General features: G+C 44.2%; 1 protein-coding gene across 9 annotated transcripts; it reads right to left on the bottom strand.

Annotated features, from left to right (window-relative positions):
• Window positions 1-163: 163 nt before the first annotated feature.
• On the bottom strand, window positions 164-27,156 carry LRRC57 (leucine rich repeat containing 57). 9 transcript variants are annotated; one of them, XR_015051502.1, is made up of 7 exons: window positions 26,840-27,041; window positions 22,069-22,173; window positions 15,590-15,725; window positions 13,676-13,944; window positions 9,983-10,168; window positions 9,403-9,778; window positions 164-735 (listed from the first exon to the last, which is right to left on the bottom strand). XR_015051502.1 is itself a non-coding variant. In XM_085856003.1 (7 exons), exons 2-7 carry the CDS (start codon window positions 26,921-26,923, stop codon window positions 9,737-9,739), a joined length of 822 nt encoding a protein of 273 aa, XP_085712129.1. In that variant the 5' UTR covers window positions 26,924-26,954; window positions 27,048-27,156; the 3' UTR covers window positions 7,988-9,736. The 9 variants fall into 9 exon arrangements, 6 of the variants coding, with proteins under 6 accessions (XP_085712130.1, XP_085712129.1, XP_085712134.1 ...); XR_015051501.1 differs by lacking the exon at window positions 164-735 and adding an exon at window positions 5,068-7,532; XM_085856003.1 differs by lacking the exon at window positions 164-735 and adding an exon at window positions 27,048-27,156 and having other exon boundaries at window positions 7,988-9,778; window positions 26,840-26,954.

Raw genomic sequence — 27,156 nt, 5'->3', positions numbered from 1 at the left:
ATGGAACAAAAGAAAAACAAGATAAATACATGCACCACAGCACAAGGAGATGAATTACAGGTGAAGGGAGGGACCTTCAAAGTCTGTAATCAAAAAAAAAAAAAAAAAAAAAAAAAAAAAAAAAAAAAAAAAAAACTTGACAATTGGAACAACTTTTATTTACCCCCCCCTCCTCCCCCCCCCCAAAGAAAAGCACTCAACAATTTAGCAATATACCAATATGCTCCATTCAAAGTTTTACAAAACAAAACAACAAATAATTATATCACCACTAATGGAAATTACAACTAATTCCATTTTTACATTGATTTAAACACATTAATGGCAAGAAACGCTCACACTTTGTTGGCTTATCAGGAGCGTTTCATCTATTCGAATGTCAGTGGTGGTAAACATCCAACCCACATTGCCACCACTGGCAGCCCCCAGCTTTTTACACGTTACACTGTGTATGGTCACTTTAAATACCTTACACAAAATATGGTCTGATTGGTCACCTAGAAGTCACATTAACTAGCTAGTATTTGTACGACTTTAAATGCTTTTCTTTTGTATGATGTGCTCAAACCTACATGGGAATCATAATATAATATACAGCTGTTTTTCAAATTTAAAAGGTAATATTTTGCCTTGCAATTGTGGAAAAGGTCTTGCGATTCTTGGAGTTGTTTGAGGGTTGGAATTGCGGCCCACTGATTACCTTCAATTGCCCACCACTGACCTACAGGCTCAACTCTGAAAAAAAAGAACCATTTGATTTGTTTTATGCTGCAGAATAAGATGTTGCAAAGACTATTTATAAGGATGATGACATCATAAGCAATTGTCAAAAATATAATTAAGTGTATCTTTGAGTACCAGAACCAATGCAAACATTCCAAGATGCAATAAAATACTTTCAGAGAATTAATTATATAAAAGGCAAGTTATGTAAATTGTATCAATATTTGGAGAAAAATATATATATATATATATATATATATATATATATATATATATATATATATATATATATATATATATATATATATATATATATATATATATAAACAAAAACAAGAACCAATTTATCATTGTTGATGGTTTTACAAACTTTAAAAAAAAATTGCCATCTGCTAATTTATGCCGAATTATAATTAATGACAAAAATCCAATTGTTTCATCCCTTTTTAAAATTAAATAAATACACTTCCACAGGACAAAGCCCATCTTTGTGAAGCATGTGTCCGGTTTTTGAAAAATTTAGAAAGATTAAAGTATACAGTAAGAAAGAACAAGATGGTTCTTTCTTACTGCAGACTTAAGCATGTTTTTTTTGTATACCTTGTCGAGGCTCGTATGAGAGCTAACACACAACGCACATCAAGGGGGGTATGAGACAGGAGGGGAGGGAGTGGGAAGGACAAAATAGTGGGGAACAGAGACATTTGGAGATCTGTGGAAGGGAGAGGGATGGGATGGGGAACATGGGAAATAGAAGATGGACATTAAAGGGACTTTCAGGAAGGAAAGCAGGGAATTTGAAGGAGGTGGGCTTGGGTGGATTATCGGGGGTAGAAAAGATCGAGGATTTGGATGGGGGATGATAAGAAGTGGTGGTGAACAGCTGTTTTGAAGGCCTGGAGGGAAGAATGGGAATGAATAGAGTGAGGGAGTTTATTCCAAAGGCGGGAAAAAACAGGAATGAAAGAGTGAAGTTGAGCAGCGATTCGTGATTTTGGTAGTTTTACCAGAAGGGGGTTGTTGGCGGACCTTGAGCGCCCTGCGGAAATGTGGTGGGGACAAATCGCAGAGAGAGCAGTGGGGAGAGGCTGGAGAGGAGACGGTAGAAGACCGAAAGACCACCGACCAACCTGCGGTGATTGAGTGAGAGGCCCAAAGACTCAGCCTCTTTGCGGGAGATGCCAATGATCCGAAATGCCTTGGTTTCTACAGCGTGAAGCCGAGAAAGGTGGGAGGCAGGAGCACCAGCCCAGATGGGGAGAGCAGTACTTCATCAGGCTGCGGACAAAAGCTTTGTAAGTGGTCAGGAGCTCAGATGGGCCGAGGAAGGACCTTGCACGACGGAGGATTCCCAGTCGGCGACTGGCTTTGGGGGCGAGGTTTGAAATGTGGCTTTCCCAGGAAAGGTCATGGCAGATAGTGAGACCCAGAAGCTTGAAAGAAAGGACTTCTTCCAGAGGATTGTTGAGAAAGTGGATGGGGGGAGGGGGGAGTTATAAACGGTCCTTTCGAAGAGACATAGTGAGAGTGTGAGGATATAGAGATTATCCCTGTGTCGTAAGAGGCGACCAGGGTTGCGTCAGGAAGGGCAGCCGGCGGAAAAACCTGTGCCAAATCAGTATGCGGATCATCACGGATGATCCGCTGTGGCTACTCCTAACGGGAGCAGCCGAAAGACGAACAACACTAGGATATAGAGATTACTGTAGATCTGAGAACGAATCATATTAAAGTACGAATAGATATGCATGCAGACTCGCACTCACTGACACGGAGACCGATTACAATAACCTCCACAGTCCTGAAGGGAATGGGCAAGGCTAACGAGGTAATAGGATTGCAATTAGGTGGTGCCACCATGCATTGTGGGTTTAAACAATTGCATGTCCACCATGTTGATGGTACACCAGCCTGCATGAAAGGTCACGATTGCATTCTTGCCATGGCGTTTGAAGTATTTTGATGATTCACCCGCAGATGCAAGGCATAGATATAAACAGAAGATAACTTCATGTGAAGGCAATGATCCATACAGATTGAAAAAAAGCAGACCTTGCAGCTGATACATCAAATTATGGCCAAGTGTGGTCTACCACGACATCGTTAATTACCTTGTAATAACCACCATTTATTTGGCTCGTTGAGTTAAGAAAGCCGTTAACACCGATTGTGCAGAGCTGATAACACCTGAAGGAGGAGCCGCCAGAGAACTGCCATTGAAAAGGCAGGTGGGCTGCCACTTAACTTGAAGGGTAAAATGAGTCACTCATCAACCAGAGGAAAGACAGGCAGTGGCTATTGAGTTTCACTTCCTTTTCTACAGAGCTTGCAGAAAGACCACACAGACCAGCCACATTCACTTCTCTCCCTTTCTCTGGTCAAGGAATGATTTCCTCACCAAGGGGCCTTGCCGGAACTCCTGCACGGTTTTTCCACCATGTTTGAAAGTGACCTCTAACAGCTTGTAAATTTTCTTTGTATACCTTGTCGTGTAAATGAACGGGTCTAAAGTTAGAATAGTTAAGAAGTCCACCGTTCGCTGGTTTGCTTTGAGAGCATGTATGGTTTGGTAAGGGTTAAAAGGTTTTATTATGGATTCATTTGTATGTTATTGAGATTGTTAATTCTTACTGTTTTTGATCCATGTAATCCTACCCCCAAACACCTGCTTTGTTAATAAATATACCTGATTTCAGGGTTGGATTCTGCTAGTTTCGCTGCTTCATTTTGATGGTTTAGGCTGGTTGCAGATTGAATTTTGGAAAGCCAACTCAAACTGGTCTCAGACCACGCTCGTGCCCAACGGTTACTCAGCTGGATGAGATAGGTCACGAGCAGAGTGCCTATCGATGCTTTCGCAGGTTACTTCCACAGTCCCAACAAGGATTTTAAGGTGACAAACAGGCCAAGGAACTTACTCGGGGCTGTGGAATTAGCTGAGGGTTGCAGTTGTTTTGAAAAGACCCACAGCGGCCTTCCAACCCGGTCACCTGAACGGACCCACGGCTGTAACAACATGAATAACTGTGAAATTTATTTTGATGGTCTTTGTTGTGGCCAATACTTAGTGTTAGGGGGGCCCAGCCTGGACTATTCTGGTGCTACAATAGAGAAGGTTTACCTGAAGATTACAACAGAAAAAGTATATGCCCATGAGCATGAATCCAACAAAAGAGAGTGAGAAAAAAAATAAACACACTTTGGCTTTCGAATAAAGTCAACTTCTTCTTCTTTCATGTGCATCACAAAATTGCAGGGCAGCATCATTGGCTGAGGGCACAGGAATGCCACTGATGCAATGCCCTCTGCTGGTTTGAGCAGGAATTTGGAATTTGGCCGTGGTGCTGGCACGAGCTCACCGACTCTTCACGAAGGACACCATGGGATCTTTAACATCCACCAATGAATGCTGACAGCTGGGACACCAGTTTACCTTACATCCGAGGGACGGCACACACATTATTGAATTAACCTGCCTGTGAAACGAGGAGATGATAGTTTATAGCTGAGTCGGGATTCAAAACCCAGAATAGACAGCTTAGAGGTGAGTGTGCCTCTTGGGCCTAAGCTATCCTGTCTTGGGCCTAAGCTATCCTGTCAATCCAATTAATCAGTGACAACACAAGTGAAACAACACTCATAAACGGATGTGCCTACTTTCATAAATTAAGTATGGGGCGTTCCATGTCAAGTGTACACATTTTTCAGTGAAATTTTGACACATCGTCTCAGATTTCACTCTTTTTTGTGCAAGTGTTTGCATCCACTGTAAAACATTGTGTCAATTTTCAGACCTGGGGGCCCATCGGGGCCCATTTTAGGGCCTCCCCAAATTTGGGCGCCCCCGGTTGACCCACAATCTTCCAGTGGCCATATCACAGGTTGTAGTGGTCCGATTTGGATGATCTTGGCATGAAAATGCTCGTAAAAGCGAGATCTTTGGAATCGCGTAAAGTAGAATCACTCCAAAACAGTAATTCAAAAAGTTATAGTTTGAGACGCCCTTTGAACTTGGGCCCCCGCCCCCAGCCAAACAGATGATCCAGATTTTTTCGTGTGAGAATACCCCTTCATATACTCCAACACCTCAGCATAAATTAAAATGGGATCTCAATGGGTTCAAGTGTGATGATGGTTTTATTGGTCGGGGTCCACATATCACTAATTCTTGATTCGACATTGGGCGACGTTTGCCGTCATCGTTCCAATGATGTCACCTGCTGGCAGGCGACTTTATGTCTGAAATTGACAATCATCATCTCTGGACTATTTTATTTATATATATATATATATATATATATATATATATATATATATATATATATATATATATATATATATATATATATATATATATATATATATATATATATATATTTCGTCATTTGCGAAAAATTATTCTGCCTATTGTGTCTATTGATTTTTAAGTGTGCATTTTTTGTATAACCATCATCAAATTAAGTTATTAATGGGCTAATCTCAGTTTTTGCATATTTTGCAGTAAGCATGGCGACTGAAGATCGAAAGGAGTTCCAAAAATACTGTCGCGATTCGTTCAGCTGCAATAAAACGAAACAACGAAAAGATCTTCGCAATGTGTCAAATGATATGTTGATGAAATTTTCTTCAAAGGTGAAAAAAGATGACAGACTTTGTACTTCGTGCAGAAAAAAACTCAATTGTCACCAGAGCATATTGAAGAATCATCTTCAACCAGTTCGAAATTATCACAAGGTACCGTCGAAGGCATTGCAGAATCTATTTTGACAGATGAGGACGAGGAGGTTTTTTAGCGAGAAGCAGAAGTTGACCGATTAAACCAATCGTTATCGATGATAGGCGAAAGCCCCTTCGACAAACGAAAGGCAGAAAGGAACCCAGGGTACGTTCCTGAAAAGCGAAGTAAAGTGGAAGATTCTGTGCGAAAGAAATTGGAACTAGTTGCCAGACCAAGCACTGCGGAGAAAAGACAAAATACAGCATCAAAATGTGATGAAAACTGCATGCCAGAGGTGATCAAAAGCCTGAAAGAAAAATACGTTGTTTCGAGCTGTTCAGAGAAAATACGTATACTGACAATATTTGCTAGGAATATGAGCATCAGAGCGATGATGAGTGAATTCAGTTGCTCCCAAAGAATGGCTGTGCAAGCCAAAAATTTAGAGAAAGAAAATGGTATGCTATAGTCTCCAAATCCCAAACAGGGTAAAATATTGCCTGACGAAGTGAAATCCGCCGTAACCGAATTTTACCGAAGTGATGAAGTCAGCCGAATAATGCTGGGAAAAAAGGACTGTGTGGTGGTCAGGAATGAACATGGAAAAGACAAAATTCAAAAGCGCCTGGTACTAAACAATCTCAAGGAACTGTTTCAGAAATTCAAAGAGAAGAACCCTGGCTTGAAAGTTGGATTCGCGAAGTTCGCCATGCTCCGTCCCTCGGAGTGTGTCCTGGCTGGTTCAGGCAGTACACACAGTGTATGTGTCTGTACGATGCATCAAAATGTGAAACTCATGATGTTTGGTTCCAAAATGCCACAGATAGCTGAACTTCTTAGCTATCATCATGTGATAGCACACATAGTTTGTAACCCAGCACAACCAGCATGTTATTTCAGAACTTGTGAAAGTTGCCCATCAATTGAAGACTTCAAAACCGAGCTACTGAGTGCTTATGAACTAGAGGATATTGATGAAATTCAGTTTAAACGGTGGACATTCAGACAGATCTGAACTGAGCTCCATGGTCCTGCCTTTGGAAGAATTCATTAATCAATTCTGTGAACGCACGGTGAAATTAGTGAGACACGACTTCATTGCCAAGGCCCAATCTCAGTTTCTGAAAAATAAGAAAGACGAAATCGGTGAAGGAGAATTTGTCATTATTGGAGACTTCTCAGATAACTATTCGTTTGTCGTACAGGATGCGGCCCAAGGATTCTATTGGAACTGCTCTCAAGTGACAATTCACCCCTGGGTTCACCATTTCAAATCGGACGATGGCAAATTAAATCACGATTCGTTCACGATTATATCAGAATGCAATACTCACGACGTTGTCTCAGTCCACCTCTTCCAAAGAATGCTCATGAAACACTTGAAATCTCGCTTTGGAAATGTAAAGAAACTTTACTACTTCTCAGACGGTTGCGCTGGACAATATAAGAATTGCAAAGCCTTCATAAACCTATGTCGTAACAAATCAGAGTATGGTGTTGACATAGAATGGCATTTTTTTGCCACAAGTCATGGCAAGGGCCCTTCAGATGGCGTGGGAGGTACAGTCAAACGAGAAGTAACACGTGAGAGCCTGCATAGACCTTACGACAGTCAAATTATTTCTCCAAAAGATTTTGTCGCCTTTGCTGAAAATGGTTTGAATGAAATGAAGTTCGGTTCCAGGACACAAGAGGCGTATGAGGAGGAAGAACGAAATCTGGAAGAAAGGTTAAAAACGGCCAAAACCATAGCTGGAACTCAAAAACTTCATGCTTTCATCCCTATTTCTGAAACTGCTTAAGTACGCGAATTCAGCCTTAGTGAGGAACACCGTATCAAGTCAGCTATTTCAAAATCGACACCAACTTTTAACGGGAAACTCTCAGGTTATGTCACAGTGCACTATGATGGAAAATGGTGGCTTGCCTGCATCATGGAAGCCTTTCAGGACACTCATGAAGTGAAAGTGAATTTTCTTCATCCAAACAGGCCCGCAAATAGTTTCTTTTTTCCTGACATTGAAGATCACTGGATTTTAGACGTTTCTGATATACATCTTTCCGTAGAACCAAAATCTGCTACAGGTAGAACCTACACAATCAGTAAAAAAGAAACACAGCTGTCAAATAAAACATTGGTTGGCAAAAAATCTTGACTATAATATGCTGGGAAAAACTCTTACTCATACCAGTATCACTTCCAGTTCCTGCATGTGCATGTGGAAAATTTATGTACAATATACTGATATAGTGTATTGGAAATCTTGTGTTAAAATATTGTGCTATGTATTGTGCCGTATTGTGTGTCCAGCACCCGAGTCCCCCAACATAAATCTTTGCCATGCGTCAACCCATTGGGATCCCATTTTCATTTATGCTGAGGTGTTGGAGTATATGAAGGGGTATTCTCACATGAAAAAATCACGACCATTAGTTTGGCTGGGGGCGGGGGCCCAAGGTTAAAGGGCGTCTCAAACTATAACTTTTTGAATGACTGTTTTGGAGTGATTCTACTTTACGCAATTCGAAAGATCTCGCTTTTACGAGCATTTTCATGCCAAGATCATCCAAATCGGACCACTACAACCTGTGATATGGCCACTGGAAGATTGTGGGTCAACCGGGGGCGCCCAAATTTGGGGGGCCCTGATGGGCCCACAGGTCTAAAAGTTGGTATTTTGAGTTTTTTCACCCAAGTGAATAAATGACCAACATATAGGGAGAAAATGAGGAATTAGTGTCGGGAGGGTGTGTACACTTGACATGGAATGCCCTGTATGCCTAAACAGAGAGGCCTGCTGAAAATGCATCGATGTACAGGGTGGCCCAAGATAAAGAAGCCCCATTTGGGTTTCTTTGAACCCACGTTATAAATGTAAAATAAAATGCACAACATCTTAATACCACGTATTTAATTTACACTCCAATTCCATTAAATGCTGAAAGTGGTCTCCATTCACATTTATGCACTTAATGACCTCTGTCCAGCAGATTGTACGGAACGTTTTTGGCACGGTAGGTGGTATTGAAGCTGTGCAGTGAATCGCACGGCACCTATTTATCTTGGGCCATTCTGTATCATTCACTTAAAATAAATGCAGTAACATGCACAGGGAAAAGGGGATGGAGGGGGACAACAGGTTGTAGAGTAATTGCCGATGTCAACGACGTAGAAATCAGAAGAGTTGAATGGTGATTTATCAATCAATCAACTCAAACTAACAAAATGCTAACTCCTGGTGAAATTATCATTGCAAACACGGCTGTCTTTCTTAGCTTCAATAACGTCAGCTCGGGAAATATTACAGAGCCATTTTGATTGGTTTTCTTCACAATTCCTCCGTTTGAGAGCCTTGGTGTGTCATTTTTGCTGGAAAAATAAATAATGACATGTCCTCTCAAATTTACATTGAAATCTGTTGTGAATCAAATGGCATAATATACCATCAACATGGCAGCCACTAGGTTTAGCCCCATGTGCAAAATGAGGAATTGACATCATGTGCAATGCTTCCATAACTATGCTCCATTTCATGTTGAAAGCCACAATGTTTTGTTTGTTTGTTTTTTTCCAACGTTAGCTCAGGGGCTCGTGGATGAGCTTGTACATCTTACATGTAGATATATCAGAAGACATTAGTGCACTTTTACATGATCAACATGGACATATCAAAGTAAATGGGATATGAACCTGCAATCCCAGCATCATTAGCTTATATGCTCAACACCAAAGATGCCAATCAAAGTCTTAGCAAAGATGTGCATAAAAACCAGACCATAAAAAAATACATGTTGAAAAGGCCAATGAACAGTGTTTTCAGTGCACCACTTACAGAATACAATAAATTCACAAGTTTTTATTAATTTGTGACAGATTATTTTTTAAATACCTTTTTATTTTTAAATAGATTTATTCTACACATCATTTATAGGATGCAGCACAAAGCCAGTATAGGAAATACCTGTACAACAGCTGTAGATTTCAGTGCACCATCAGCCGATTCACATATAGTGGTGCATGCAGGATAAGAACGAGCACACGTTGCCTATAAGGTAAGATACTTGGCCGGTTTATGCATACAATGCATCGTTTTGCAAACAAGAGTTCTTGTCATTTGCTAGGATGAGGTTACACAATTATTGTGAAATAAAATGGTGCAGGAGAAGTCCTCAAGTGTTCAGGGTGCTCCCCCAAAGATCCGCAGACCAACTTTTTCATTGGTCTGTACGTACGGCCATGGTGTGAGGCAGAAAGGTACAACATCCAATTCGCCTGCAACTACCTTTGCTCCGATATCAAATGAACTTCTTCTTTGTGGCTGTGTAGCGTTCCATGTACTAGGAAAGGAAGAGGAATGAGAGAAACAATATCTCAGTAAGCAAATCAACACCAGAATTACTGACTACCATCAAAAAAAGATTTTTGTGTCAGATCATGCAAGATAATTTTTTTTTTTTTTGAAAGGTACAATAAAACGAATAAAAACAAATATACAATGCCTTCTGAAAAGCATAAGCCCTCTCTTTCCAGCACGACAGTACCTGCTCAAAGCCATCAAGCTGACGAAGTTGTTTCATTTCAAAGAGATTTCCATCAAGAGCAAGCAAGCTGACAGTTGAGGTCATGAGCAGGTCACTTGGGAGTGCAGCAAGTTCCAAGCAGTTTTCCTCCAGTCGCAAAACTTTGAGCCGGGGACAGCGAGCTAGTTCTGGTGAGAGCCTTGAGATCTGTCCAAGAAGGGAATACCTAAATCCAACAGCCAAGGACAGTCCCACTATTCACTTTTTCAGCCCCCAACCATGTTTTCCAGCCATCATCAGCCTTCTCACCTAAGTACATCATACCCAAGGCTGGCTAACTATGATCAAAATCTAATAACGTTAATTACAATGTGCACATGAAGCGAAAAGCAGGTTTAAGCAATTGCATGGGTGAAACTGAAGAACTTTTCAAAAAAGGAAAAATTATATTTTAATAGGGGGTTATATATTTTATAATTATTTTTTATTATATATTATTATTAGTTATATATTTTATAATTAAAATTATATTTTAATCGAAAAAAAATTAAAAAAAATTGATGTCAAAATATGCCTTTTGGGGGTGATCCTGTTCACACGAACAACAACAAAAAAAATATACCATCAGAGATGGGGAATCCCCCGCCATTGAATGAAAAAGGTCATACATATTCCAGATAATGAGGGAGGTGAATTGGAAACAAGACACCATTTGGTCATCATCTCGAAAAAGTTCCCCAGAGGTGAGGAACGTAGTAACCAAAAATAATTGAAATCAGATAAGAGGTTTTCCATTTATTACAAAAAACATTTTTTTCAAGATGGCCACCCCAGTCGGCCATCTTGGATCCGGCCACGCCCAAAATCAATCGGGTTCTTCTTTTTCAGGTGGTACATGTGTGACCCAAATTTCAAATCGATATGGCAAAAAAACATTTTCTTCAAGATGGCCGCCCCAGTCGGCCATCTTGGATCAGGCCATGCCCAAAATCAATAGGGTTCTTCCATTTCAGGTGGTACATGTGTGACCCAAATTTCAAATCGATATGGCTAACAGTTTATGAGTTATCGCACTCACAGCCATAAATGTTGACGCCTGGATGGATGGACGGACGAACAGCCGGACGACCCAGGTGACAACAATATCCCCCTCCGCCACGTGGCGAGGGATAAAAACTACGCAAATGAAAGTGATATTTTGGGAAGAATTATTTTTATTTCACCTGAACATTCATTGCTGGAGCCTGGTGTTGGCTTCACAGTGAGGGTGGCTGGCTTAAGATCTCAGGGTCTTGGGTTTGAGCCCCTCTCCTGCTTTTGAATTAACACCAGGTGGGTTAACTCAGCCCATCAACCTTCTGAAGTTAGCAAAATGAGTAACGGGGCACCGCATCAGTGGACACTGCATCAGCATTAGCCAGCGGTCGGGGTCATGAACATATAAGTGACACAAATACGTCTCAAAGGAATTCAAATGACACGGGAATGGTAAGTTGCCAAGGTACTCAGCTGAATAGCCCAATGGAACCCAGCAGGGCTGAAGACAGGAATGATGATGAAGGACCCAATGAGAAATTGACTCCAGACTCTTCAGACAAGCTTCACCAACCCACGTAAGGCAACGCGAGACGTGCAAGGTACCGCAAAGGCAAGGAAGAGTTCTTTACACACAAATGTGCTTATATCAAGGGAAGAATCCTTCCCAGCGAAACTCCACGAGAAGGGTCGCCCTTTTAAGCACAACACGAGGAACAGAAGATCTCTGTAGAGTGAAATGCGTCTGATAAGACTCCAACAAATGGCGGTCGTTTGCGCCAAAAACGCCAAACATGCAGATCTTTAGCGTGGAAGAAAAAGACGTTCGAAGCCTCCGAGTCAGTCCTTTATTCCACTCATGACCGAACAACCTGCTCGTTTCTCTTCTGGTTGCACCCGGTTCTGGAAACCCCTGATCAACCGAGATCGAGAATATTTACACATTATAACATGAAAGGTAAAATGATGACGCTTCAGATCACAATGGCACGCAAGTTCTCCTCGACCTTGTGTGAGACGATTGAAGAAGAATTCTACTGGAGAAAATTAATAGCAAGTTCCGTTTCGGTGATAACTCAAGCAGAGTTCTGCAGCTAGTATAGATCACCCACGAGGGAAGATGAATGGCACAGCCTTCCATTCTGATCGGGGAAACCCCACCTTGTCCTCCCCCCCCCTTTTTTTTTTTTTTTTTTTACAATTTCCTCCGTCTTCTTTAAACCTCATCTCTATATATTTTCATTCCAATCACAAATTAATACTACACCATTAATATTACAAAATAAAATGTTAACAAACACTCGTGATGTAAATGAATAAAATGCCATTCCAACGTGATAACCATTTCAGATGAATCTGCCGGCAAGGAAAGGTGGATACGCAACACCGACGTACACACACTGTCTCCTGCTTGGCGAAAATCTAATCAGTAATTCACATAATCGTGGTCATGATGGGTTATTACTTTAGCGTTTCACCCCATCCAGATGAAATGGGTAAAGAAAGGAATCAGCATTCCAGAACAGCACCTCAATTCCCTATAATCGCGGCATGCCTTTCTGACGACAAACATACGTAAACCTCCATATAAGGCGTAACAAAAATATGGATTTCTGTAAAATACACGAGTTTCATAAAATACATGAACTCCCTAGTTTAATGGGCATCTCCATGACATGTTAGATATGTAGACACATCTATGAAAGAAAAAAGGCCAGTTGTGAATCAAATAAAAATAATTAATTAAAAGGCAAGAATAATCATTTCCTTCCTTTTCTTTGAGTGAAAAAAAAAATTTACATTATGAATTAAAACCAAAAAAAAACACAAAGTTCCCCTAAAATATTGTGCAAAAAGATAATGTTTGAATTTTTTTTGTATACTTTATCGAGGCTCATATAAGAGCTAACATGTAACCGAGCGTAGTGACGTGCGCCTGTAATCCGGCTACTCGGAGGCTTGGGTTGGAGGATCGTTTGAGGACGGGAGCTCTGCGCTGGGCCGTGCTACGAGAGGGTGTAGGGCACCCCGGAATCATGGCGAAACCCAATCCTTACCCTGTGTCGTAAGAGGCGACCAGGGTTGCGTCAAGAAGGGCATCTGGCGTAAAACCTATGCCAAATCAGTATGCGGATCATAACAAATGATCCGCTGTGGCGACCCCTAACGGGAGCAGCCGAAAGACGAACAACATACAAGAGCTAACATGTAGAACATATAACAAAGGGAGAAGCAGAAAAGAGGGGTGTGAGAGGGAAGCACAACAGCAGTAGGGAACAGGGACATTAGGAGATCTGTGGAGGAGAGGGGGATGGGGCACAGTACACGGGGTAAACAAGATGGACACTAAGCTGACTGAGGAAGGAAAACGGAATTTGAAGGAGGTGGGTTTGGGATGAATTAACGGGGGTAGAAAAGATCATTGTTTTGGATGGGGGAAGACACGAGATGGTGGTTAACGGCTGTTTTGAAAACCTGGAGGGAAGAGTGGGATTGAAGAGAGTGTGGGAGTTTGTTCCAGATGCGAGAAAAAAAAAGAGGAATGAAAGAGTGAAGGTGAGCAATGATTCTTGATTTTGGTAGTTTTATCAGAAGGGGGGTGCTGACAGATAGAGTGTTCTGCAGAAATATTATGGGGATATAGCACAGACAGAAAAGTGTACAGAAAATATTTCTGACCTGATTCTGGTTTAAGTTGAGCTCGACCGTCTGCAAGTCAGCCACACCATCTGGCACCACTTGAATGTGGTTGCGCGATAGGTCGAGCATGTCAAGAGATGGCAAAGAAGCGAGTCCAAGGGGAAACGTCGTGAGGCTGTTTCCAGGCAAGCAGATTGTGCGCAACGCCTTGAGGTTGCCGAGCCGTGCAGGCATCGCTGTAAGGCGGTTGTCTGCGGCGTAGAGGGCTTCCAGCTTGGAAAGCTGACACAGCTCCTGGGGAAGGCTACCTAACACGGAGAGTGACATGGACCAACAGAGAAACAGCTCGCTTGGCTGAGCTAGAGTAAATGCACCTTGAAAGATATCGCTCATATCAAGTTAATGTTATACAGGAAGGGTTACATTCCATAAAATCTTTCCATTAAGTGAACTTTTATATATCGAATTTAATTATCCCATATACTCCCATTATACAAGTGGAGATAGGTTCCTCCGGAACAAAATCTACACTCTACGCCCTACGGTGTAAGAAATACGTATATTAATGCAACAAACTTTATTAAAATACTGTCTTAAGAATGAGGGGTGGCATTCTTATGATGACTCACCAAGATGAACAAGGGTGCCAAATTGGGGCTAACCTGCTTAGTATTCCCATCTGAACACAAAGCCCATGATGCTGGGGTCCCAGATTCAAATCCAAAGGCTTTGTCAACTTGCCAACAATCTATTGATGTCCTTCTAAGTTCATGTAAAAGTGTACCGATGTGTTGGACTATCCATATGCTGCATTGCAGCATGCACAAAATGTCCATCTTCTTCCATGAGCCAAAGCATTTCTGAACAAATAAATAAACAAGCAGTCATAGACTGGTACTTACGAAATCGTCAACTTGACCTCTGACCTTAACTAATAAAAGCCGTCTCGAGAGAAGGTAGCGACGCAAACCAGAAGTTTCTACGATGATTCTGTACCAAACCATCAAAAATCGGAACGTCGACCGAAGCAAAAATCTCCATTTCTCCACACAATTATTTAATATTATTTTATCAAAGTCATAAAACCGTAATATTCGGCCATCCATCAATCTTTACATAATCCGACCGCTTAGCGAGTCAGGCATGCGACGATAACCTTTATTGAGATAAAAAATGATTTTTAAACATCATCTTTATCGAAAACACCGTCAGCGCACACGCAAAACCTTTACGTGACTTAACGACTCCTCTGCTCGAGCCCGCTGCACCACGTGACGAGCCGTGACGAGTGAAACATTTTTTATGCAATCTTAAAACGTCCCCAAAACATTCGATTTCTACCAGAATTTCGACAACCAGGTGTTAAGAGTCCTAAGCGATCGCAAAATCCGAAGACAAATTTAAAATCGAAGTTAAAACGAACTCGTAACGTCAACCGAAGCAAAAATACTCCATTTCTCCACATGAATTTACGGAATTGTGTTTGACCTCATTGTGAACTTGACCTTTGACCTATTTTGACGAAAATCTAATCCGCGCTAGCCATCACCCTCCTGAATCACGTGGTGTAATTTGACTTTGGTAGCTTCTTCCGTTCTCAAGTTATCGTGCCTACAAACAAACACACAAACACACACACACAAACAGAGGACGGAAGTCATCAATATACTTACGAAATCTTTAGATTTCGTAAGTAATAAAAAAAAACACTTACCAATTCCTTATATTTTATAATGCTTCACAACAAAACAAAACAAAATGCTGAAGAATGCACATTGAGTTACTTTGCTTTTGTTCTAGATACAAGAATGAAAATCTGAGAAACATGGCAGATCTGTTTCAGAAAACTACTTCCCTGAACCAAGGTATACCTGTTTGTTCTCAATGCAATGCAAATCTCATCTTCCGAACATAATGAGACATCAAAGAGAAGAGAGAAGGACTGTCTCTCACCCAGGCGGTTTTGATTTACATAGAGGATTTTCAACATCTTCAACTGGGCCACGCTGGCTGGGAGGCTGGTTAGCTTGTTCTCGGAAAGATCAACAGATCTCAATTTCCGATGGAGGCGAAGTAGATCTTCAGGGAACTGCAGAAACATGGGGTGGGAGTGAAACATGACGGAAAATACTTCAAAGACATTTCTGCTGACTTTGGAGGTTTAGTTGAACTTATTCGAGATAATCCAAACTAATAAGACAACAGATTAAAAGGCAGGTCACCTTTCACACCAGAAAGGATTGCAGGCTTTAAAAAGGTATTTAGTAATGTACTATTGGCCTCGCCAAAGGAGAGGGTATTGCATTTGGATACGTTTATGTATTGGTTTGTCTGTCTGCATGTAACGTGCTAACGTAGGTCGCAAACGTCACCTGGTGGTAGCCAGTATTACACATTATCTTTTTTTCAACCAGGATTTCTATAGTGAAGTGCAGTATGTATAATTAGAATGCGAGTATGCCTATAAAGTACAAACTATAACAATGTGAGTATGCCTATAAAGTACAAACTATAACAATGTGAGTATGCCTATAAAGTACGTACTATAAACAAATGTCTACATCAGTATATGTGTATCTATAAAACACATGCATACGTCAATACAATACATACAAAATAGGATGTGAATCCATACAATAAAATTGAAAAGGTCTGTTTGTCCGCTGTATGAACGTAAACCTACATCATCAATGCATTGTCTACACAACACACAAACACCACAAAACCAAACAACACCACACAAAACAAGTCCTGGCAAGGGTCGGCAATCTCTATTTGCTCTTTCTAGTTAGCCCCCCCCCCCAAGCTCCCCTCAAAAGAGCAGTAAACAGGCTCTTGAAATCACTTGTGTGTGTCTCTGTCTGTCTGTCCAGACCATAACCTTATTTTTTAACCATAAAGTACAATCATATTTTCAACAGATCCATATGTATGTGTATGTATATGTATATGTATATGTATATGTATATGTATATGTATATGTATATGTATATGTATATGTATATGTATATGTATATGTATATGTATATGTATATGTATATGTATATGTATATGTATATGTATATGTATATATATATATATATATATATATATATATATATATATATATATATATATATATATATATAAAGTTGAAAGTGTGTCTGTTTGTGTGTTTGTGTGTTTCTCTGTGACCTATGCATGCAAAAAGTACTGGACTGATCCTCACCAAACTTCACATGCTGACAGAACATATACCCGGGAGTGTCCCGATGTAAAAGAATTGTACTTCTGACTTCCGGTTTCCGAATTATGACGTCATCACCTGATTGTGTGTTTCTCTGTGACCTATGCACGTGAAAAGTACTGGACTGATCCTCACCAAACTTCACACGCTGACAGAATATGTACCCAGGAGTGCCCCGATGTAAAAGAATTGTACTTCGGACTTCCGGTTTCTGAATTATAACGTCATCACCTGATTTCGTTACGTTAATTTTTCAATTTCAGCCGAATGACATCGGGCCAACGCCATATATACAATATATCTAACATACGATTTTAAGTTTTTGTTTGTCTGCACGTGCTAATCTCTTGAAAGGTGAAAGATAGGAGGTAACCACTGAAACAAAAAATGTCGGGATGGGCCCCGGGAAGGTTATAGGCTATGTGGCAAGGCCCCTCGACTGGGGGGGGTGTGTTTCCCTCTCACCAACCCCCTTAGCCTATGACTGACATGGCCCAATAGGGAACTGATACTGTGCTCCCGTCAGACATATGTATAGAAGATTAAATTCATCAAAATTACCCCCGTGCGGGAGTGACGGTCATCTCTGCGAGAAAATATATAGTCTCCTGAAGGTCGGGCAGTTTTTGCAAACTTTGAAGTCACGTGACGCGAAAACGAAAGCGATTATCGAAAATCCGGCCCGTCAAAATTTAGATATTGTCCCATACATTTATATGCCACAATCAAATTCAAGATCGCTTGAGAAATGTAGGAGGAGATAGATTTTGAAAATCGTCATTTTCACATTTTTTGCCAACCTTGAAGTCATGTGACATGAAAACGAAAGCGAATATCGAAAATCCGGCCAGACCAAATTTAGATATTGTTCCATAGATTCATATGCCACAATAAAATTCAAGATTCCTTGAGAAATGTAGGAGATAGATTTTGAAAATCGTCATTTTCGCATTTTTTGCCAACTTTGAAGTCACGTGACACGAAAACGACAGCGAATATCGAAAATCCGGCCTGACAAAATTTAGATATTGTCCCATAGATTCATATGCCACTATCAAATTCAAGATCGCTTGATAAATGTAGGAGATAGATAGATTTTGAAAACCGTCATTTTCGCATTTTTTGCCAACTTTGAAGTCACGTGACACAAAAACGAAAGCGAATATCGAAAATCCGGCCTGATCAAAATTTAGATATTGTCCCATAGATTCATATGCCACAATCAAATTCAAGATCGCTTGAGAAATGGCAGAGGAGATAGAATTTGAAAATCGTCATTTTCGCAACTTCAAAGGCCTCGTGACCTTGACCTTAAAAGTCATACCATCATGTATGCCTCATCGACCTCTATCAGGATCACTAATGACCAGATCTCCCGCTTCAACTTCATTGTGAACGGACGGACGGACGGATCGTCACCTCTCCTCTCAACACCAATATTATTAGGCCATGCTCGAAGAGATGACCTAAAAAGAAACCGGGTAGTGCCGGGTGCATTCACCTAGTCTTCTATACAAATAAAAGGCGGTGTGTGTGTGTGTGTGTGTGCGTGTCGGTGTGTGTTGTGTGCGTGTCGGTGTGTGTTGTGTGCGTGTCGGTGTGTGTTGTGTGCGTGTCGGTGTGTGTTGTGTGCGTGTCGGTGTGTTGTGTGCGTGTCGGTGTGTTGTGTGCGTGTCGGTGTGTTGTGTGCGTGTCGGTGTGTTGTGTGCGTGTCGGTGTGTTGTGTGCGTGTCGGTGTGTTGTGTGCGTGTCGTTGCGCGCGTGTCGGCGCGCGTGTCGGCGCGCGTGTCGGTGCGCGCGTGTCGGCGCGCGCGTGTCGGCGCGCGCGTGTCGGCGCGCGCGTGTCGGCGCGCGCGTGTCGGCGCGCGCGTGTCGGCGCGCGCGTGTCGGCGCGCGCGTGTCGGCGCGCGCGTGTCGGCGCGCGTGTCGGCGCGCGTGTCGGCGCGAGTGTCGGCGCGCGTGTCGGCGCGCGTGTCGGCGCGCGTGTCGGCGCGCGTGTCCGTGTGCGCGTGTCCGTGTGCGCGTGTCCGTGTGCGCGTGTCGGTGTGCGCGTGTCGGTGTGCGCGTGTCGGTGTGCGCGTGTCGGTGTGCGCGTGTCGGTGTGCGCGTGTCGGTGTGCGCGTGTCGGTGTGCGCGTGTCGGTGTGCGCGTGTCGGTGTGCGCGTGTCGGTGTGCGCGTGTCGGTGTGCGCGTGTCGGTGTGCGCGTGTCGGTGTGCGCGTGTCGGTGTGCGCGTGTCGGTGTGCGCGTGTCGGTGTGCGCGTGTCGGTGTGCGCGTGTCGGTGTGCGCGTGTCGGTGTGCGCGCGCGTCGGTGTGCGCGTGTCGGTGTGCGCGCGCGTCGGTGTGTGCGCGCGTGTCGGTGTGTGCGCGCGTGTCGGTGTGTGCGCGCGTGTCGGTGTGTGTGTGTGTGTGTGTGTGCGCGCGCGCGCGCGTCGGTGTGTGTGTGTGTGTGTGCGCGCGCGCGTCGGTGTGTGCGCGTCGGTGTGCGTGTGCGCGTCGGTGTGCGTGTGCGCGTCGTGTGCGTGTCGATGTGAGTGTGTGTGTCGGTGTGCGTGCGCGTGTCGGTGTGCGTGCGCGTGTCGGTGTGCGTGTCGGTGTGCGTGCGCGTGTCGGTGTGCGTGTCGGTGTGCGTGCGCGTGTCGGTGTGCGTGCGCGTGTCGGTGTGCGTGCGATCTCCTAATATGATCCACCCCTCACTTCAACATAAATACACAAATAAAAACAACAAGGTCCATCCGACCACGTATTTGCCATGATCTGGTTGTGAAGGCAGAGAACAGAGATCGACATTTTGTTTTCTGGGCCTCAATACATTTTTCAATTGAATTTTGCTGATTTCCCACTTTAATTCCTCTTTCAAAGAACTCCGTTTCAAGGTAAATCTTTGTTTGTCGCTTTTATGTATTTTATGCATGTGTACGTATATAAACTGTATTACCATAACGTGTATATGTGTGTATGTGTGTATGTGTGTATGTGTGTATGTGTGTATGTGTGTATGTGTGTATGTGTGTATGTGTGTATGTGTGTATGTGTGTATGTGTGTATGTGTGTATGTGTGTATGTGTGTATGTGTGTATGTGTGTATGTGTGTATGTGTGTATGTGTGTGTGTGTGTGTGTGTGTGTGTGTGTGTGTGTGTGTGTGTGTGTGTGTGTGTGTGTGTGTGTGTGTGTGTGTGTGTGTGTGTGTGTGTGTGTGTGTGTGTGTGTGTGTGTGTGTGTGTGTGTGTGTGTGTGTGTGTGTGTGTGTGTGTGTGTGTGTGTGTGTGTGTGTGTGTGTGTTTCAGTCGATAAGCTATTGATGGATATAAAATGAACCATCTCGTACTTGTCCAGTCATGTGAAAAGCAAGTTTTACAAAAACAACAAAAAATACAGTACAGGGAGTCCTCCAGGATACAAAGACATTCCTTTCAGAACAATAATTCATACAGTAAGTACATTGATCAGCCGTTCACTTGGTGTAATAAATGGTGGTTATCAGTGGATGAGTGGGGGGGGGGAGGGAGGGGGTTACTCACCCGGTCATTTAACAAGCTCAGCGGGAGACCAACCATTACCTTATTAGCCAAACTCGCATCGTTTAAAAGGAGAAAAATTCCATGTTCAAGAATTTTAATATACTAGTACGTGCCCGTAAAAAATAAAAAATAAAAAAAAGAATAAATAAATATTCCAACCACGAGCAAGAATCAAGAACCACACAGGCCGTTTCTTCGCTCTCGCGTGCCCGTACGTGCGTGGCCCGGAAGTTCGCATATCACAGTTACGATATTCGCAATTTACGTTTTAATGGCCAACTATTCAATTAGCGCCAACGTATTTTACCTTTTCGCAATGTCGTCGCAAGGAAAAACAAAAAGAGAAGAGAAGAGAGAAAAAAATTACTTCGTGGTTCGGAGCGTACCAGCACTCTGATGTTACCGAAATTTATGCACCGTCTAATATGAAAACGATCGTAAATTGGGGCATTGTGTTTATCTAAAAATGCGCATAAGAAATCGAGAAATTATTAGAATACACGAAGTCATCACTCTCCGGAAGCCCGTACGTTGTAACCCGTAATGGGGAACGCGGCTGAGGTTCCCTTCCATCGGCCACACCCACGCAATAACGCGTCTTGTCATTGGTTGGTAAATAAATGGCCATAACTTGGGAAGCACTAGTCCGATTAATATCAAACCTTGAAAAGGCACATCCTCAGGTCCCCAGCAATATATCTGGCAAGTTTCAATTAGATCGGACCAGTGGTTGTCGGGAAATAGTGGTCACACACACACACAAAAAACACACACACAAAACACACACACACACACACACACACACACACACACACACACACACACACACACACACACACACACACACACACACACACACACACACACACACACACACACACACACACACACACACACACACACACACACACACACACACACACACACACACACACACACACACACACACACACACACACACACACACACACACACACACAGCTGGAATTATAGATAAATAAAGTCCACGAAGCTCAGATTCGTTTTGAGAAAGATGAGTTTCTCTGCCTTGTCAGATGAAAGACAGTTTCTTTTGTTATCATATGCCACACAAGCAGTACTAAATGCAATGTTTCCTTTTAGTTAGCGTGTTGTATAATGGGGCTGTTCGAGACTGCATGTGAAATGTGCCCCTTTTGCTCGGGGGCCCGCAATACTGTGAGGCTGCATTTGAAATGTGAAAAAAATTAAACCAATTCTTTGATGTACTTGGGCACGCCTGGAATACATGATGTCAAGACGTACTTGTATTGGCCAGGAAGTACATACACTAGGTTTTAACTTTTAACCTCAGCAGCGCATGAACGATCACATTTTCCTTTGTCCTCGTGGCTGTTTCTAAAGCAGCTGGGTATTTTATATGAATCGGATGTGCTTTAGAAAACCTGTGCCGATTACCAATATTGGGATTTTCGGCCTGTGTTGATTACTGACACTGTACATGTCATCATCACGTGTGCCATATCGGTGCCTATATAATATGTCGAATCGCATGTAAATGTCGTCATCACATGTGCCAATTAGAGCTGAGCAGCACATACACAATCAGTAACACAGTAAATTATATTTAGAGAAAAAACATGTGTATGCTTGTGTGTATTTTACACACACAGCGTGCAAACATAAAATGCATGGCAACCTTACCAGCTGTCTCCATGGTGCCATTGCATGTAATGACCACCACGCTGATTGGACCGCATGCAATCCATCTCGTGATAACCACCAATCACAGCAAGAACAACGGTTCCACTAAACAAAGCATGTGCGTTATTGCCTGAACTCACAGGCTGGTCCTGCACGATCGCAAGTGCTGTCGTGTGATGGCAATATTTACTGAGATATTCTCGTTTTGCATTTTGAATTAATTTTTCTAAATTTGTAGAATTTGTTTTTCACTTGGAAGTTGTGGGTTACGATGTGTAAATAAAGGTGGAAAAAAAGTCTGATTTCATGCAATTTAATTCCAGGCTATAAGGCAACCCTCCCCTCCCAACCTCGCACTCCCTCCCCAAAAGGAAATTTTCTTCATTGGAAGAAATCTGGTGCAAAGTAACCGGCCCAGCGGGCCTTAACTTCAGACTCCTCTGTCAAGAGCCCACCACCCTCTGCTCCAACTACAGCACACCGAGGGATGGGCTTGGAGGAAAGTAATGCGTGAATTCCCCTGAAGCAGGACGAGAATCACTTGACCACAGGTGATGCTCTACCCCCTCACAGATTCCTCGCCCATAGGCCTCCTTGTCCACCCTTAGCGCACATACAGTTTTACACCTCAGCTTCCTGAACAGCTCAGCTCTGCCATTCAGCTTGGCCCTGAGACTCTGGCCAATGGTATCCAGTGTTCCTTCAGAGACAAAATTCTTCTTCACCCTAAGGTGAGTTCCAAGACATCCACCGGCAACATCAAGGATGGTGGTCTTGAATGGTGGCACTCCACAACTCTTCAGGATTCCTCAAAGCACTCAAACCCCCAAAATCCCCACTCAGCCTGTTTGCAAACCCCCCAGCTACCCTCTCATCCTTGATCTTGCCAATATCCAGCCTCGGCTGGGATGGTACCATTCTCCCAGATTTAAGCTGCAACTTCAGAGTTGCTACAACAAGCATGTGGTCGGTCGTAAGGAACTGAGTACTCCAGAATACCCTGCTGTTCTGGATCATCCTCTAGCGACCATCAACGAGCATATGGTCAATCTCCTTTGCCACACCACCAGCGTTGGAATACCAAGTTCAGTGATGAGCTTGTGTGCGCTGAAACCATGAACCGGCCCCTCTAAATCAATGACTTCTTGCAAAGTCAAGGAACTTAGTGCTATTCTGGTTCACAGTTCCTGACTCATGGGGGACCAACACACGTCTCATAACCATCCCTATCAGTTCCAGTCGATGCATTGAAATCCCCCAAGACTAGAAGAGTATCTCACCTGTGGCACTGATCAACCACAGATTCGCACGTGCCATACAATGCGTCCTTCACGGTGAGATCACTCGCCTCAGTCGGAGCACATACAGAGACCAGGGAAATGACACCGAAGGAGTGACGAATCCTTCGTCTCATAATATGCTCGTTGACCGTCTCATAATATGCTCGTTGACCGGTGTTACCTCAATTATCATTGGAGTTAGCTTTTTGAACATGGCTACAGCAACTCCTTGGGCAACTCCAATTTTCTTCACTGTTTCCTCATGATTTGCAGAGTGAAGGGTTTTACGGTGGCAGGAGTGTAAATCCTGCCACCAACCTCCTAAAAAAAAATTTTTTTTAATGAGTAAACCAACTGCAGGAGGACATCCGCACACACAGTTGGGCACTAGATATGGATGGCCGTTGGCTCACAAGGAGCTCTAGCCTCTCAACAGTTTACGTTTTGTCCCACACCGATAGGCTGGATCAGGATCTGGACCTGAACCAAAATCAAATCGGCTTGATCTCATCACCTAATCAACTCATCCACAACTTATTGAAATATCATGCTATTCATCGTTTTTGGTCTGTCTCAAAAGTTTTGTCACAACTCATCCACAACTTTTTGAAATATTCCATCTGTCGTTTTTGGCCCCATCTCCAAATGGTGAAGAATCACTTGGAAATTAAAAAAAAAAAAAAATCGGATCCGAATCTTCACCAAAATCAAATATATTCTTCCTTGTCACACACCCAACCTGTAGACCAAGTTTTGTCCGAATCCATCCACAATTGTTGAAATATCCCGTTAACAGACAAACAGACAGACAGGGGTGAAAACCCCGGTGTGTCTAACACAACCTTCACCCACCTTTAGTGGCGGAGGTAATAATAGCATCACATTCCTGTTATTACAAAACAATATTAATACTAATAATACCCCCCCTCCACAAGCGATTTTCCCTCTGTGGACAAATGCCGTGTTAACGTGCATAAGTAGCTTATGGTGGCATTTCGTGGGGCAACACGACCAGAAGTAAAAATATATTATAAACCACAAACACGGATTATTACATTCTTAAACAGTTGCTCTTGTTGTTTAACAGGAAACTGAAAAAGAGGAAACCCGACGTTCTTGAGGGATTATATGTTTATTGCAACTCCGCACCACCCCCTCCCAGACCAATGGACCCGAGCTGCGATCTACTGTAAACTATACACCCCAGAGAGGACAACAACACAATCCTTACACACAAGTACAAACACACAAACACACGTAAATACAAAACAAAACAAGCCCTGGAATCTATAATTGCTCTCTCCAATTAGCCAGTCCTCCTGCAAAGCATGAAGTGGGGTTTTGCAAGTGTGTGTGTGTGTGTGTGTGTGTGTGTGTGTGTGTGTGTGTGTGTGTGTGTGTGTGTGTGTGTGTGTGTGTGTGTGTGTGTGTGTGTGTGTGTACATAAAAACATGGGTGTACTCGTGGTTAAAATTTGGTGTAATCTTGTCTGAAGGGTCCCTCCCTGCGCCTCAAATGGTCCCTCCCTGCGCCTCAAATGGTCCCTCCCTGCGCCTCAAATGGTCCCTCCCTGCGCCTCAAATGGTCCCTCCCTGCGCCTCAAATGGTCCCTCCCTGCGCCTCAAATGTTTCCTCCTTGCAACTTAAATGGCCCTCCCTGCGCCTTAAATGTTCCCTCCTTGCGCCTTAAATGGTTCCTCCCCCTGCCTTAAATGGTCCCTCGCTGCACCTTATAAAACCCTCCCCCCCCCGCCTTATGGTTCCTCCCTGCGTTGTACGGTCCCTCCTCCTAATCATGGTGCATTTAAGTTTAGGTGGTCAGACACCATCTCGCGAATCGTTTCGAAATGGACATGACAGTTCCGTATCACTCGGTGAACAAGACGAAGTGTATTTAAAAATGACCCCCGTGCAGGAGTAACGGTCATCTCTACGAGAAAATATATAGCCTCCTGAAGGTAGGGCAGTTTTTGCAAACTTTGAAGTCACGTGACGCGAAAACGAAAGCGAATATCGAAAATCCAGCCCGACCAAATTTAGATATTGTCCCATAGATTCATATGCCACAATCAAATTCAAGATAGCTTGAGAAATGTCGGAGGAGATAGAATTTGAAAATCGTCATTTTCGCAACTTCAAAGGCCTCATGACCTTGACCTTGACCTTCGGTGACCTTGAAAGTCATACCATCGTGTACATCTCATCGACCTCCATCAGGATCACAAATGACCAGATCTCCCGCTTCAACTTCATTGTGAACGTACGGACGGACGGATCATCCCCTCTCCTCTCAACACCAATATTATTAGGTCATGCTCGAAGAGATGACCTAAAAAGCAAAGCACCATGAAGTCCGTGTCCGTGTCCCTGCCCGTCCGTGTCCCTGCCAGTGTCCGTGTCCCTGCCAGTGTCCGTGTCCCTGCCAGTGTCCGTGTCCCTGCCAGTGTCCGTGTCCCTGCCAGTGTCCGTGTCCCTGCCAGTGTCCGTGTCCCTGCCAGTGTCCGTGTCCCTGCCAGTGTCCGTGTCCCTGCCAGTGTCCGTGTCCCTGCCAGTGTCCGTGTCCCTGCCAGTGTCCGTGTCCCTGTCAGTGTCCGTGTCCCTGCCAGTGTCCGTGTCCCTGCCAGTGTCCGTGTCCCTGCCAGTGTCCGTGTCCCTGCCAGTGTCCGTGTCCCTGCCCGTCCGTGACCCTGCCCGTCCGTGTCCCTGCCCGTCCGTGTCCCTGCCCGTCCGTGTCCCTGCCCGTCCGTGTCCCTGCCCGTCCGTGTCCCTGCCCGTCCGTGTCCCTGCCCGTGTCCCTACCCCTGCCCGTGTCCCTACCCCTGCCCGTCCGTGTCCCTACCCCTGCCCGTGTCCCTACCCCTGCCCGTCCGTGTCCCTACCCCTGCCCGTCCGTGTCCCTACCCCTGCCCGTCCGTGTCCCTACCCCTGCCCGTCCGTGTCCCTACCCGTCCGTGTCCCTACCCGTCCGTGTCCCTACCCGTCCGTGTCCCTACCCGTCCGTGTCCCTACCCGTCCGTGTCCCTGCCCGTGTCCCTGCCCGTGTCCGTGTCCCTGCCCGTTTCCGTGTCCCTGCCCGTGTCCGTGTCCGTGTCCCTGCCCGTGTCCCTGCCCGTGTCCGTGTCCCTGCCCGTGTCCGTGTCCCTGCCCGTGTCCGTGTCCCTGCCCGTGTCCGTGTCCCTGCCCGTGTCCGTGTCCCTGCCCGTGTCCGTGTCCCTGCCCGTGTCCGTGTCCCTGCCCGTGTCCGTGTCCCTGCCCGTGTCCGTGTCCCTGCCCGTGTCCGTGTCCCTGCCCGTGTCCGTGTCCCTGCCCGTGTCCGTGTCCCTGCCCGTGTCCGTGTCCCTGCCCGTGTCCGTGTCCCTGCCCGTGTCCGTGTCCCTGCCCGTGTCCGTGTCCCTGCCCGTGTCCGTGTCCCTGCCCGTGTCCGTGTCCCTGCCCGTCCGTGTCCCTGCCCGTCCGTGTCCCTACCCGTCCGTGTCCCTGCCCGTCCGTACCTCAGACACATTCTTCCCCCGGAGCTGAAACGCGCCCGTTTTCTCCGCCGTCTCCAGATGTGCTCGAAGGCCGCTGTTTCCCATAACGAGCTCACCGTTGTCGTTGAACCGCGCCCTGTTGGATCGAAATATTAAGAACGTTGTTCACGTATAACCCACACAGGTTCGAGAAATCATAAAACCCACGAAACACACCGACCCTCTTCACCAAGTAAAGGCAGCGAATCAAAACAATCAACTCAAGGAAGATTCTTCTTCCTCTTCAACCTCTGGAAAGAGAATTACTGAACAAACCATTCGTCAGGTATAGGTGATCA

The sequence above is a fragment of the Eptatretus burgeri genome, chromosome 15, assembly GCF_056783735.1.
Source record: "Eptatretus burgeri isolate ZD-2024b chromosome 15, Ebu_testis_v1, whole genome shotgun sequence".
Classification (NCBI taxonomy): domain Eukaryota; kingdom Metazoa; phylum Chordata; class Myxini; order Myxiniformes; family Myxinidae; genus Eptatretus; species Eptatretus burgeri.
The sequence above is the reverse complement of the archived record's forward strand: the minus strand, read 5'-3'. Positions and strand labels throughout refer to the sequence as shown.